Source organism: Lissotriton helveticus, chromosome 5_1 (assembly GCF_964261635.1).
Source record: "Lissotriton helveticus chromosome 5_1, aLisHel1.1, whole genome shotgun sequence".
Lineage (NCBI taxonomy): Eukaryota > Metazoa > Chordata > Amphibia > Caudata > Salamandridae > Lissotriton > Lissotriton helveticus.
The window spans coordinates 216,692,450-216,706,092 of NC_136065.1; the positions used below are offsets into that span (position 1 = coordinate 216,692,450).

The 13,643-nt window shown below is 46.6% G+C and overlaps 1 protein-coding gene across 1 annotated transcript in view; it reads left to right on the forward strand.

The window, feature by feature from the left end:
- LOC144754342 (ficolin-2-like) overlaps positions 1-13,643 on the forward strand; it is a 182,545-nt gene that overhangs the window by 111,329 nt on the left and 57,573 nt on the right. Inside the window, exons 6-7 of the mRNA XM_078642031.1 lie at positions 8,511-8,564; positions 10,690-10,725. Of these exons, the coding sequence (XP_078498157.1) occupies positions 8,511-8,564; positions 10,690-10,725 (90 nt within the window). The remainder of the gene's footprint in view (positions 1-8,510; positions 8,565-10,689; positions 10,726-13,643) is intronic.

A 13,643-nucleotide genomic window follows, 5' to 3' on the forward strand; every position in this document is an offset into this window, starting at 1 on the left:
CCAACGCTCGGGAGCCGTCTTCCCAAGCGGACTGTAAGGCACCAAGAGCAGCAAGAATGTCACCACAAGACGGCGTAGACTGTATTTCCCATACCACAGCGCTACTCGGTAACTCGCACTCCCCATCGTGCAGCACTTCGGTAGACAGGATATTATACTTCATCTCGTTCAGGCAGCCATCAGGCGTTTCCACCTCGTAGGGAGAATGAAGGTAGGGCAGGGACGACTACGGCTCGGACAGCCCACAATCCGAATCACGGGGGGCTTCAAAGCACACGTCCAAGGAGCGGCGTCTGGAAATGGCCATCCTCTCTCCGATTCGGCGCTAGCGGGAAATCCGAGAGCGGCCCGCTAAAACCAGGCCGACACAGCTCACCGTCAGCGCTCCGCAGGTAAACAGTATTTCCACTGAGCCCTCACCTCGAGGATGCACTCCGGCCGCGTTGTGTGACAATCAGAGTTCCTGCAAAAAAATTTCGGTGGCTACTGCGTCTCGGAGGACCGACTACGCCCAGGCCCATCTGGCCGCTGTTGATGAGTCAGCACCCGGCCATGTTTTGCGGCCGAGGTCCCGGTTCCAGGGTCGTTAAGGCCGCCAAATTACTTCGTGGATTTCTCCGGCTAGGAGGCTGGCAGAGACTTCGGGATCGCGCGAGCGATGTCTGCGCGCATTCACCGTCACCCCGCTGCAGCGCAATCATAGGATCATGACCAGGATTTCCGTGCGGGGCTTCGAGGCTTGCGGAGCCGGGAGCCTAAGCTTCCATTCCGATCGCCATCTTGGCTCCTCCCCCGCCATTGGATTCTTATACAGAAGTTGGACCCACGCGCAAAACTTCGTCCGAAAGCCAAGATGCCGCAGCACCGCGAAGAGATACGGCCACTCGACCATATCAAAGGCCATTCGCACATCTAAGGACAATATCACAGCTGGTTCCAATAGAACTAGGATCTGTGCCATGACCGCGTTAACTCGACGGAGATTCAGAGCAGTGCTCCTGTGTGGCATGAATCCAGATTGGTCCGGATGCACCAGAGTCTCCAAATGTGGGGTTAGGCGTGCAGCGATCATTTTGGCTAGTATTTTGGCTTCCGCATTTAACAGCGAAATAGGGCGATATGACGCGTAATCTTCTGAGGGCTTACCGGGTTTCGGTATGGCTATAATCGTTGCAGTTCGTTGGTCCCTGGGTAGTTCCCCCACGGCCAAACTATCATTAAACATGTGCAATAGATGCGGAGCTATATGATCCGAGAAGTGCTTGTATAGTTCTATCGGGATACCATTTGGTCCTGCAGCCTTACCCGACTGCAGGGAATGGATAGCGTTTACGACCTCATCTATTGTAAAGTCAGACTCCAGAAGAACAGCGTCCTCTTCGGAAAGGGAAGGCATCTTAATATCTTTAATGTAGGTCTGTGCCTCCTCCAAAGACATGTCCGAAGAGGATGTGTAAACCTCCTTAAAGTAGTCTGTCAAAGTGTTTACTATGTTCGAGGGGGAAGTATGTACCTCACCACCGGCAGAACGGAGCTGAGCTATTATCGTCCAAGCCCTGTTCTTTCCGTCAAGCCACGCTAGAAGCCTCCCTGCCTTATCACCTACTTCGTATACAATATGCTCAGTGCGTGTGAGCCTTTGTCGGACCTGCACCCGCTGATACTCCGTGAATTCCTCCTGCTTAAGGCATAACTGACTCTGCGTCTCCTCCGTAGGAGCCAGATCGTGCTGGGCCTGCAGAAAAGCCAGGTCTCGCTCTAACGTTATCAGGTCTTCCTGTATCGTCCGCTTATGGCCTGTTATGGAAGCTATCGCCTGACCTCTTAGCACCGTTTTATATGCTTCCCAGAGGACCCCTGGGGAGTCCACGGAAGTGACATTTTCTTGGAAATAATTTGTTGTAGTCGCTATCAAGTCCCGTCTAATTTTAGAAATCTGTAAATAGTGGGGGGAGATCGGGAAAATTCGCCTACGGGTTTTTAAGTGTGAGGTGTATATCATGCAAAGCGGAGAATGATCTGAGATACCCCTCGGTCCTATTTTCACATCCCTTATGTGCGACAAACAGTCGGTAGACACATAGAAGTGGTCAATGCGAGACAGACTATTGTGTACCCCTGAGTAAAAAGTATAGCCACGCTCCCCGGGGTGCCTGAACCTCCACCCATCCGTAAGACCCATAGCTTCTACATAGCCTTTCAGCCTCGCCTTGTTCACTCCTGTCGTCCTGTTGGGATGGCGGTCAAGTTCTACATCAAGAATCGCATTAAAGTCTCCGCTCAGTATGAGTTCACCCTCCGGGAGCGCGAGCAGAAACGCACTGAGGGCGGGGAGTGCTATTGAGTGCAGGGCAGGGGGAATGTACACCGATACCACATTAAATCTTTTCCCTTCCCATAGGCAGGAAATCGCTGCAAATTGCCCGCCTGCATCCTTCCATACCTGCTGCACCACCACGGGCGAACTCCTACCCATCAGGATTCCCACCCCTTGAGAACCGGAGGAGAACTCAGAGTGTACCACCATTGTGTACCCCCATCGATCCAAGGCCTTACATGTCGATTCCACCAGATGCGTTTCCTGTAATAGTACCAGTGTTGGGGCTGCCCTACACACATACTGCAGTACCAACTCCCTTTTGATTTTATCTCCTAGACCTCGTACGTTCCATGTGAGTAGGGTCAGGGGGGGTATTGGAGTCATATTCGGGGCACTATTGTTTGATGTTCTGTCAGCCAAGACCCCGTCCGCCATCATGATTAATACTTCCCCGAAAGCTCAACAGCAGTCCCTCCATGTAATCACTTGCATCCTTAAAGTACTGTCCCAAACCAAAACACAAAACAACGTGCAACCAACCCTTCCCCCCCACAAATAATGCAATCCAAATTTGCACATAATCATTACAGTCATTTTCACCAATATCTCTGAAACACCCCACCCTGAAACACCCCCCTTGACTCCCCTCCACCCCCCTCCCTGCTCCCCTGCCCGTGGACTGCAACTTGCCCACCCCCCAACTCGGCAGAGTGCCTAAGTGTTTCCCACCCGTACTATCTACGTAGAGGCAAACCGGTCCCCCCCACCCTCGGCATAAGTATCTAATGAAGGTCAGGACAATGCAGCCAGCAATCATTACTTTTTGCCCATGAAAAGTCGTCACAACATGTCTAAGTTAATACATTTCACCACATTACACACCCGGAATCACTACAGTCAATCCCATTTTCCCAGTGGCATCCCCCACTGACAGTTCGACCCCCCCCAATACTTGCGAGTGGCCCTCAGGGCAATCCTCTCCGAAGTCTCTTGTGTCCCTCACTCCTGTTCCGAGAGGCCACTGGCCCCTAGGTCCTCCATCGCTGTTGGCTCCGGCTCATTTCTAGGGTCCCACTCCGGTGCGCCGCGGCGTCTATCTGGTTTACCTCCGACTAGTCCATCCATCAAGCCAGTCCCAGACTGCCTCCAGCGATTCAAAAAAACAGGATTTACCATCCCTCTCGACTCTCAATTTCGCTGGAAATAGCATTGCGTACTTGAGATCTCTCCCCCGCAGTTCCTGTTTCACCACCTGAAAGCTGCGTCGCTGCGCCTGGACCCGAGCCGTGAAATCCGGGAAGAAAGAAACCTCATAGTTGTCAATCTTTAACGGGGGGCCTGCTCTAGCAGTTTGGAGAATATTGTCCCGGTCCCGAAAATTAAAGACTCTGGCAATAATAGGTCTGGGAGGGGCCCCTACTTTGGGCCGGACACCCGGCACTCTATGGGCCCGTTCTATGGAGAAGTATGCCGACAGCGACTTGGGCTTCAAATGCTGTGTGATCAATTCCTCCACATAAAGGTCGCCCGCCGACCCCTCTGTTTTTTCCGGGACCCCAAGAATTCGAATGTTGTTGCGACGGGCCCTCCCTTCGTAGTCATCGAGCTGCTGTGCCATACGAGTCTGGCGTTTATCCATGTCCGACATTTGGTGTTGAAGCTCGGAGGTATCTTCCTGGAGTGCCGCCGTTACCACCATGAGTTCGCGCACTTTTTCATTTGTCTGCTTGAAATCTGCACGCAGCAGCGATATTTCTGTTGTCAATGAGTCCATAGATGTGCGCATTTCCCCGATAGCTGCCAGAACATCATGGAGCGTGGGTTCTTTCGGCTGTGGAGACAACCCCTTCGCTCCGTCTTTGTCCGGTTTGGGCGATTCGACTTTCTCTCCACCCTGCTGCCATGCATACTTTGAAAGCCGTGCCTGGGCGTTAGTCTTGGAATTCCTGTTGCCCGTCGCCATTTTCACCCCTCCGCCACAGGCTAGCCAAGGAATTGCGACAAAGAAAACGCGTCACTGCGCTGTCACCGGCTTCCAGTACTGTAGGAACAGTAAGTGTCTCTCTGCAAAACACATGCTGGTGGATACTCCTCACTCCTTCAGGTCCTTTTGCTGCTCGACACAGCCCCAGCCCCGTACAGTTCACCAAGGAGGGGGAAGGGGAAGGGGCCAATCAAGTCTCCGCCCGACAGTCCAGCCCAGCGCGGTCTGAGCAAGGCGGAAGAGGGGAGGGCAAATTAGGGGCCCCGCTCGTCGCCCTGCGGGCCTCAGCAGTCCCCTTGTGTCACAATGCATCTCAGACACTGCCAAGGGGCCGTTTTCCAGGAGGCCGTCCAGAGCCAGATGGAGCACTTTTAGGGGATAGCAGGAGGTCTTGGACCATGTGTTAGGATGATCAGGCGGATCTGGTCTTGTTTTAATCAGATAAATAATCTCTGTTGCTCTAAACTGGTGTGGCTAATTGTTGTGGTGTTTTCACTCTGTTACTGTAAATAAATTGTTGCACAAATACTTTACCAATTGCATCTTAAGTTAAGCCTGAGTGCTCTGTGCCACGATACCAGAGGGTGAGCACAGGCTAATTTAGGTTGTGTATCTGACTTCCCCTGACTGGAGTGGTGTTGTGTACTTGGACAGGGTGCTGACCTCTGCCAACTCAGGACCTCATTTCTGACAGGAGCCATGCTTTTTCCTTGAAGCAGGTTTAATTGTCCACCTGCAGCACCTTGGCTCCAGACTGGATCCCCTCGGTGGTTACAATTTTCAGGCAGCATTCTCACGGGGCCTCCGCTGATACGTTATCGGGAACCCCGTCCAGTCAAATCCAATATGGCAGTTGCTCAACCTCTTCGAGAAAGCAAATGCAGAGCTCCCTCAGGGACTGGAGCTTCTCTCTGTTGGTTTCTATGGTTATGGATACTCTCAGAGCAAACAAGTGTCCCTGAGTTTCCAGTAGAGAGCATATGCTAAATTCAAGGGGACATAGAGAAGCACCTAAGAACAGCAACTGCACAATTTCCATGCTGGCCATGCACCCTCCCACCAATGCAATTTACTTTTAAAGTGTTGCCATTCCTAGTGATTGTTGAATGAAATGTAAACACAACTTTCATTCGCCTCTGCTGAGGATTTATATTTCTTTTCTTATCGAGAAAACACCCTTGCAGTGGTGCTACTTTAAGGCTATATAAAATTGCATTTTATATGAAGTGACCTTCTTCTACTTGATAGAATTGTCTTGTACACGTTACATTTTTACAAGTGGTTTCATATATGTATGTTTCAATTTTAGATGGAATTAATTGCAAGATATTTTATTCTGTTGTACTGCTGTATGAGCTTTTACCTACACAAAGCAATAGAGCTATCCAGGGCTTTAAGTGGGCCAGGTCCTGTTGGTGCTCAGCACTGGCAGTTTTAAAACTAGGTGCCCTTATCGGGCTCTTTATTTTTTCCATCATCCTGATAGTGAAAACAAATCTAAACTCAGCATCAGTACCACCCTTCACCCTTTGGTGTAACGTCAAAGACATTCGTTATAGTTGTTTCACAGTCTCAGCATTTCAGAAGTGAAGCATTTTGAATATTATACACAACAAAGTAGTTGTTGTTACTTGTTTATATTATGAAACTTACAACCATTGTCATAGCCACAAGTCTTGGCTTGTTTTAGGTGTAATGTCAGTTGTTGTAATATATATTGTACTGTATTGATGGCAAGTAGTACTTTACTTAGAAATTATGGTTAGCGGTAAACCCAGTAGTTATTTTGATTAGTCATGTACACTCAAGAAATATTTCGTGCATTTACTCCAGTTACTTTGTGATAGATTATAACAATACTGGTTAGATGTGATCATTACTGGGGGATATTTGGTTTCATGTAAATGATTGGTGAGATAATTAGTCTGGTGTAGATTAGATAATATCAGGTTACAGGGAAGGGATTTTAAAAAGGGGAGAGGTTGTGAGGTATGAAATGAGGTCTCGCCCATTATAGACTTACAAAAAGAGAGATTACTGCAGACAGGAGTGAGAAGAGGTTATACTCAGAAATAGAAGGCATGCAGAGGATGGATGGTAAGAAGATGCCACTCTGAAAAACGAAAACAGAGGAATGAAGCAGAAGTAAGGCAAGGGCAATTTTTCATGCTGAATTTTAGGGGTATGGTGGGTAGTGACTCCCATGGTTGTCTGTGACTATGACCTGCTCTGAATATGACCCCTCACAGTAGTCATGCTGGCTCCTATGTCTCTCAGAGCCCCCACCCTGTGCCCATTCATGGTGAGCGGTGACTATACTTGGAGTATTGGAAGGCATACGGCTATTTAGCACCATCTCTCTGTCTACTGGGGACTCTAAGGTAACCTCTGTCCTCTCATCCAAGCTAACTGAGACCACCTCCTCCCCAGGTGCTAGATTTACCAATCCAGGTGTCTGGCCAGCAGTGGGCAACTTGCACTCTTGGGGCATTTGGTTTCTCCATTGGAATGCCAATACTTGTAACACTCAAAACACTGGGTGAAGTACATCCTTGTCTTGTGATCAAAGATCCCCTTCTTCTTCTGAAAAGGATGGAACTTGTTACTGATGTTTCCTGGGGAATTCTTTTAACCCCTTGGGGGGAGGGAGGTAGCGCAGCGCCGCCATGTTCGTGACGGAACCATGCCTGTCATGAGCTGTGGGCGCGCTGTGCTTATGAAGGCGTGGTTCCGTCACAAGTCCACCCACTCACTTATTCGCCCGCACAGGCGGGGAATCAGTGCCGCGTGGGCTTTGCGGCCGCAGTATGGCGGAACCAAGCCGTCATGAGCACACGCCGCCCGTGGCTCATGACGGCGTGGTTCCGTCATGAGCAGGGAAGTGGTTAAAGGCCTCCTTATTCTTAAGTGTTTCTCCCCCTCTTTCTTCTGATGGGACCCCTGACCATCCTTCTGGTGATCCCACTCCAAGTACTTTAGGGCTGACCCAGAGTTCACCTCCTTAGCAAGCTCCCTGGGGTCAGTGAGTTTACTATCAATCAAGTGTTGGCACAATTGTTTCTGGATGCAATAACAGAAAGAAGCGGCAAAATACCAGTCGCACGGCTCACTATGTTAAGCACAGATTTTATAGCTTATGTTTGTAAGGGCCATATGTATCAAGCAAATTAGCATTCGCAAAGGCCGAAATTCGCAGAATTTCGGCCTTTGCGAATGCTAATTTGGTAAATGGAATGTATGAAACATTTTCGCAGCAAAATAAGGAATCGCAAAATTTGCCATTCCTTATTTTGCGATTGCACTTAAGGAATCGCAAATTTAGCGATTCCTTAAATGCAATGTATCAAATAAAAATTAATGCAAAAATGCCAATAAGGATTCGCAAATTACTACCAACTTCTAGTTGGTGGTAAGTTGCGAATTCTTTTGAAAAAGCAATTTAATTAAAATTCAAAGGTGGCATATGACGCTCATACATGCCCTTAGGGCATGTATGTGCGCCATATGCCCACAAATGTCATTTTCAGGGGTGCAGCAGGGTGTTCTTGTGACACCCCTGCACCCTTGAAAATATTCGCAATTTGCGATTAGCAAATTGCTCATTGCAAATATCCCCTTCATTCCTATGGGCCTCCTGGCCCATAGTAATGAATGGGAAAATTGCGATTAGCAATTTGCTAATCGCAATTTAGGAATGTGAAGGAATCGCTAGAAATAAGCGATTTCCTACATACATACCGTTTTGCGATTTCTAAATAGCGATTCCTTAAAATTCGCTATTTAGAAATCGCAAATGGTGAGGATGATACATATGGCCCTAAGTCACGCCCTTAATTACACTGGCCACACCCCTTTGAGACACCCCACAGTTTTTTCATCCCAATCTGTATCATCACTTTGTCCCCTGAAATATGATTTTTTTTATGCTAAAATGGAACCATTGTCTTTACGGGCCATCTGGGTTAATGATAACTCTTGTTTTTAAACAGTAAGTGGATACTCTGCAAATAATACCTACTACTCAGGTCTTGACCTTTGCACTTGTGGCATGAGCCCACTTAGTAATTTACCACAAAGCTGTTACTATTGTTAAATAAGTGTTCACACTGAACTCTTTAAAGAGACCAGTATTTGCCTGCAGGAATGTAACATGGACACACTGAGCTCTGGATAAACAGGTTATGTTTTTCATTTTGTTATTAACAGGAGAAAAGGGCGAAGATGGCATTCCTGGAATACCAGGACTCCCTGGACCCAAAGGTGAGAAACTGACTGATTCATTCATTAGATAGGCGGATCTGGCTCACCCTTATTTATTATTTGCAAAACCATGGTATTTATTATTGTTTCCATGGGGTGCTCTGTTGTACCGAGAGAGCATAATGAACGCAGTGTTGTGCTAATGATGCTGACAACGTACTGGGTGATGTATTCATGAGGTTGAATATATATTGGTCTGAATGAATTGACATTACTGTGCACACACTGGACTGTGATTTACTGCTTGTGACTGGGGTAAACAAAGACAATGATGGTGGAGTGCTTGAATTAAGCGTAGCCACAGCCATCTCAGTTTGGACACCAGCCATATGCAAATCAGCCCTGGTTCTGCTCCATTAGGAACAGTCCAGCCCGAACTGCCAAGCCAGGCCATCTCTGAACCAGAACACAAGCGACTCAAGTTTTCCTTAAGTCGGGGCTCATCAGTTGGGTGCAGCTTAAAGCATTGGCCTGGAATGAGATGCCTGAAGTGTTATGGATATGCCCAGACATGGCCCCGTGCTCACTGTGCCATAGGACTCAATCTATAATCACTGATGGGTCCAAAGTACATTGAAACCCATCTTGGGTTGCTTGTCTTGCCATCTGGAGGGGACGAACCCTGGCTCTTTCAGCTGGACTATCCCTACTCGACCTTGACTAAGTGCCTGATTTAGAGCTCAACGGACACGTTACTCCATCACAATGGTGATGGATATCCTGCCCACCAAAATATGAATCCCATAGGATTTAATGCGATTTACATTTCGGCAGATGGGATATCTGTCAACGTTGTGCCAGAGTAACCCGTCCACTGAGATCTATATCAGGCCCTGAGACTGGTTTGCATAAGGGAAGTCTCTGTCTAGAATGGCACAGTGGCTGTAAAATGATAGTCTGGAATGCGGCCCGAGTGATAGCCAGTGGCTAAGTTCAATTCAAGTATTTCTTTCATCACCTTGGTGATTTTGCAGTAGATGCCCTAATGGCGACATGCATGCCGAAATGTGGATCAAGTGCTCACTGTTCCATGGGGCTGATGGTATACATTACTAATGAGACCTAAGTAGGTGAAAGCAGCCTGGCATTGCCTTTGTCCCTCAGGAGAGGACCCGGCCTGGCAGTCCAGGTGAGACTGTTCCTACTGGAGCAGAACCAAGACTGATTTGCATAAGAAGAGTCTCTGTTTAGGATGGTATAAAGGACAAGGAATGATGAACTACTTTGTGGCTTACCTGATCGCCAGTGCACGAGATTTATTCAAGCTATTCTTCCATCATCTTGTTGTTTTTACAGAAAATACCCTAAGTGTGATGGGTTATGCCTAGATGTGGGCCATGTGCTCAATGTGACAGATCATCCAAGCTTTGCCTCGCCGACGTGACCTAAGTAGTTTAAAATGATTTGGGCTTGGTTGTGTTCTCATGGCCTGGCAGGTGGGGATAGACTGTTCTTGTTGAAGCAGAGCCAATACTGATTTGCCTAAGGCGGGTTACTGTCTAGAATGGCACATTGGGGGAAAAAACAATGGTCTGGAATGGGCCTTCTTTATATTTCCTTTTGATGTATGGATGACAAGTGGGTATCACAGCAGACAGCTAACACTATCTGTGGAAATACCTAAATATGGGCCTGTCTCATGCGAAGCACCTTCATCCTTGGGACTGCAATCACAGGGTATTGACAAGAAATTTATGTTCTTATCAGTTGTCAACTCAAGTGTGGGGCCTTGCTTAGAGCAGGGCCCGGGGCAAGTACCCAAGCGGCATTACATTTCTGATGTTCCTGATCATGCACCAAAAAAAGGGCATTTAGCAAATTCTACAAACATGTAGTGAGCAGAAAATACTTTTAATGGGGACGCAAAATAACATTTGCTGTTTTAGGGACCAAAATGGGAACAGCCCTTTTGAAAAAAGAGAATGTTGGACTGCCATGTCAATCGAAGACAACAAGTTATAACATTTCAGTAGTATACAAGTAGTAGTATTGCACAATAATTACTGTAGTGTAAAGCAGGTACCTGAGACAGATATGAGTAGTGATAAAAATGAGTACATTGAGATGAAATGTCTTACTTGTACCTGTTCTCTTGTTACTTATCCTTTTTTTATCCTTTTTTTAGGTGAAAAAGGAGATTCATGCCAGCCAAGCACCACTGGTAAGATGTTAATTTCTCTAGCAAGCAAATGTTTAACGAACATTTACTGAAAACACGGAACCTTTGCATGAAACTATAAGGAAGTGGTCCATTGGCTCTGCCTAGTTTCACTTCCTTTCTTCTGGGAGATGATGTGGCTCTTGTGATAAAGTATAGCACACCTTGTGGAATTTGCTAGTACAATCTTGGGTTGCAAGAGGTAGCAACTGTGACCTCTGGCTTCCCTTGATACCATTGTGGGTCTGTTTGTTTACCCGAGTTTCAAACAGATTTGATGCAGCACAGAGCAGGAGCCCTACACAATCTTGGCAAAGTCCCTACCACTTATTTCTCACTAAGACCTTCAGACCACCTACATTAACAGGGGATTGTCTGACAAAGAAATTAATTGGGCACTATCACTTCAAAGCCGGAAATGTGCCTTAGTGGAAAGAAGATGGAGCCAGACTGTCATAGTAGTAGGCACAAGCCTTGAATAGCCTTCCCATCATCTCACACCAATATATGCTGTAGGAGAATGGCCCCATTGGATACAGGATCCCTGTTATGATATCCCCATCATGTCCGTACTCTCTCTATAGAGGCGTATCAGTGCATTATGAGGCTGAGGGAACTGGGAAACAAACGTCCTAGTGAAACGTCTACTGGCAATACCACTTTTATAGGATGGCAGTAGTTCTTGCATCTATTCGTTGTAGCATTTCTGTGGAGCTTTCCTGCCTCTTCTCTGGGCCTCAAGCACTTTTAGAGATCAAAATGGTAATAGTTGCAACTTCTGTAGTGCATAGATGGGGAAATATTACTAGTTGAAGTCTCATCTAGTAGTGTTCAGTCTTGGTGTCATGACTGAAGCCTGTAGAGTGAGATCCAGGTGTGGCGTGGTGGTCTGTAATAGCATCTTACACATGGGTTGATAAGCAAAAGTAATGTGATGATAGTTTCACCAGCAGCATATCCAAGCCAGTCAGGAGTATGGTCTGAAAGTCACTTGGCTACTGATATTGTGAAAAGTGAGTTCTTAAAGTTTTTCTGATAAATGTCAGTGGTTGGAGTCCACAAACACACTGAGGTGTTTCACTTCAGTCAATGTAAATGGTTCTGATTTTGGTTCCAGGAGTACATAGGGCATGATTTTACCTTTATTCACAGTTGAGCATATTAGATTTAGATCAGTTAAGTTTGAGATGATTATTTGCTATCCATTTGTTTTTCACTACCAGGAGGCATTTATCGAGCTAGGATGACTTCGCTTCTGATGGTCATAGCAGTTCTAAGATAATCTGAGCATTGTCCGCATAATTGTAGCAGGTGAGGCTGAAGGAGCACACAAGTTTGGGAAAGGAAGTAGGGAATATTAAACAAGAGAAGGCGATTGTTGAGCCCTGCAGGAGGCCTAAGTGACAGGTAACGGCAATAAGCTGAAGGGAGGTAATGAAACAATATGGGGTCTATCCTTAAGATAATGTTATATTTATTTAAGGCCTGATCCTTGGGTCCCACTGTCACATAATCTTAGAACTAGCAGTTGGTGGTCCACTGGTTTTATTTTTTATTTCTTTAAAAAGTTTTGTGTAGGGCGGACATGACCCCGGAGGGTATCAGAGCTCTTTACATAGATATAGGTAGACAAAGGAAAATAGGTAGGTGAGCGAAATCATGGAAACAGTGAGGCGTTATACAACAGGGGCAAGCAGAGATTGGGGCAGGCAAAGGAAGCAGGAAGGGTGATAGCGAAAAGAAGGGCAATATACATTAAGAGCAAACCAGATAAAAAAAACAATCACTTAGAGGCAATAGGATCACAGCATCAAGTTCAAAGCATTGTTCATTAGAATAATTTGTTCAATAGTAGAGTTTTGACTTCTCTTTTGAAGGCAAGAGTAGAGGGAATTAGTCTTGTTTCCACTGGAAGGGAGTTCCACATTCTCGGGATGATGCCAGAGAATATATGATTGTAAGTTTTAAGCTTCTTAAATTTCTTGGGCTTGAGCAGGAGTGTGCTGGTGCTCCTTGTGGACCAGTTTGTTTGTCAAGCAGAGTAGGGTGTTGAAGTGTAGTGCTCTATGGGTCATACAAGCGATCCTAAGTTGTATCCTAGCTTCAAAGGGAAGCCAATTGAGTGATTTCAGGTACAGTGAAATGTGATTGGTCTTCTTAGAGCCCGTGATGAGTCTAGTGGCAGCATTTAGAGATGCTCTGATAGGTGCTAAACTGAATTTAGGCAGAACGCAAAGAGTCGCTCTGCCATTTTCTAGTATGGAAATGACAAGTGCTTGCACCGCCGATTTAAAGTCATATTGGGGAAGGTAGGGTTTGAGTTTTCTTACGATGCAGAGTTGAAAGTTCGCTCCTTTGGTTGATGATCTGATGTGATTTTGCATGTTTAAGTTTATGTCTAGCACAAGTCCCAGTGATTTAGTGGAGTCAACGATGTGCGGTATGCAGTTGAGGGCGGTGAGGTTACAGAGAAATTTCAAAACAGTGGGGGGTTGCTTAGTGGGTGCAATGAGGAGGAATTCCGTCTTGAGTACGTTTAATTTGAGATGGTTGGAGGTAAGCCAGTTAAGGGTTTTGAGAAGGGTTCCGTTGAGAGATTTGATGTCCACGGGGGAGGAGTTTTTTACGTAGAGTTGAGTGTTGTCCGCATACATGTGATATTGGATGTTGGAGTCTTTAAGAATTACAGTCAGTGGTTCCAGGAAGAGGTTGAAGAGAGTGGGGCAGACTGAGGAGCCTTGGGGAACACCCAGTGTGCAGGGACAACGGGTTGGAGAAAGACTGGTTTGATTTGACCCTTTGTGTTTGGTTGTTGAGGAAAGAGGCAAACCATTTAAGGACTGTGCCTGAGAGCCCCATTCGGCGTTCCAAGAGGAAGAGTAGATTGGCATGTTTGACAGTGTCAAAAGCCAATGAGAGAT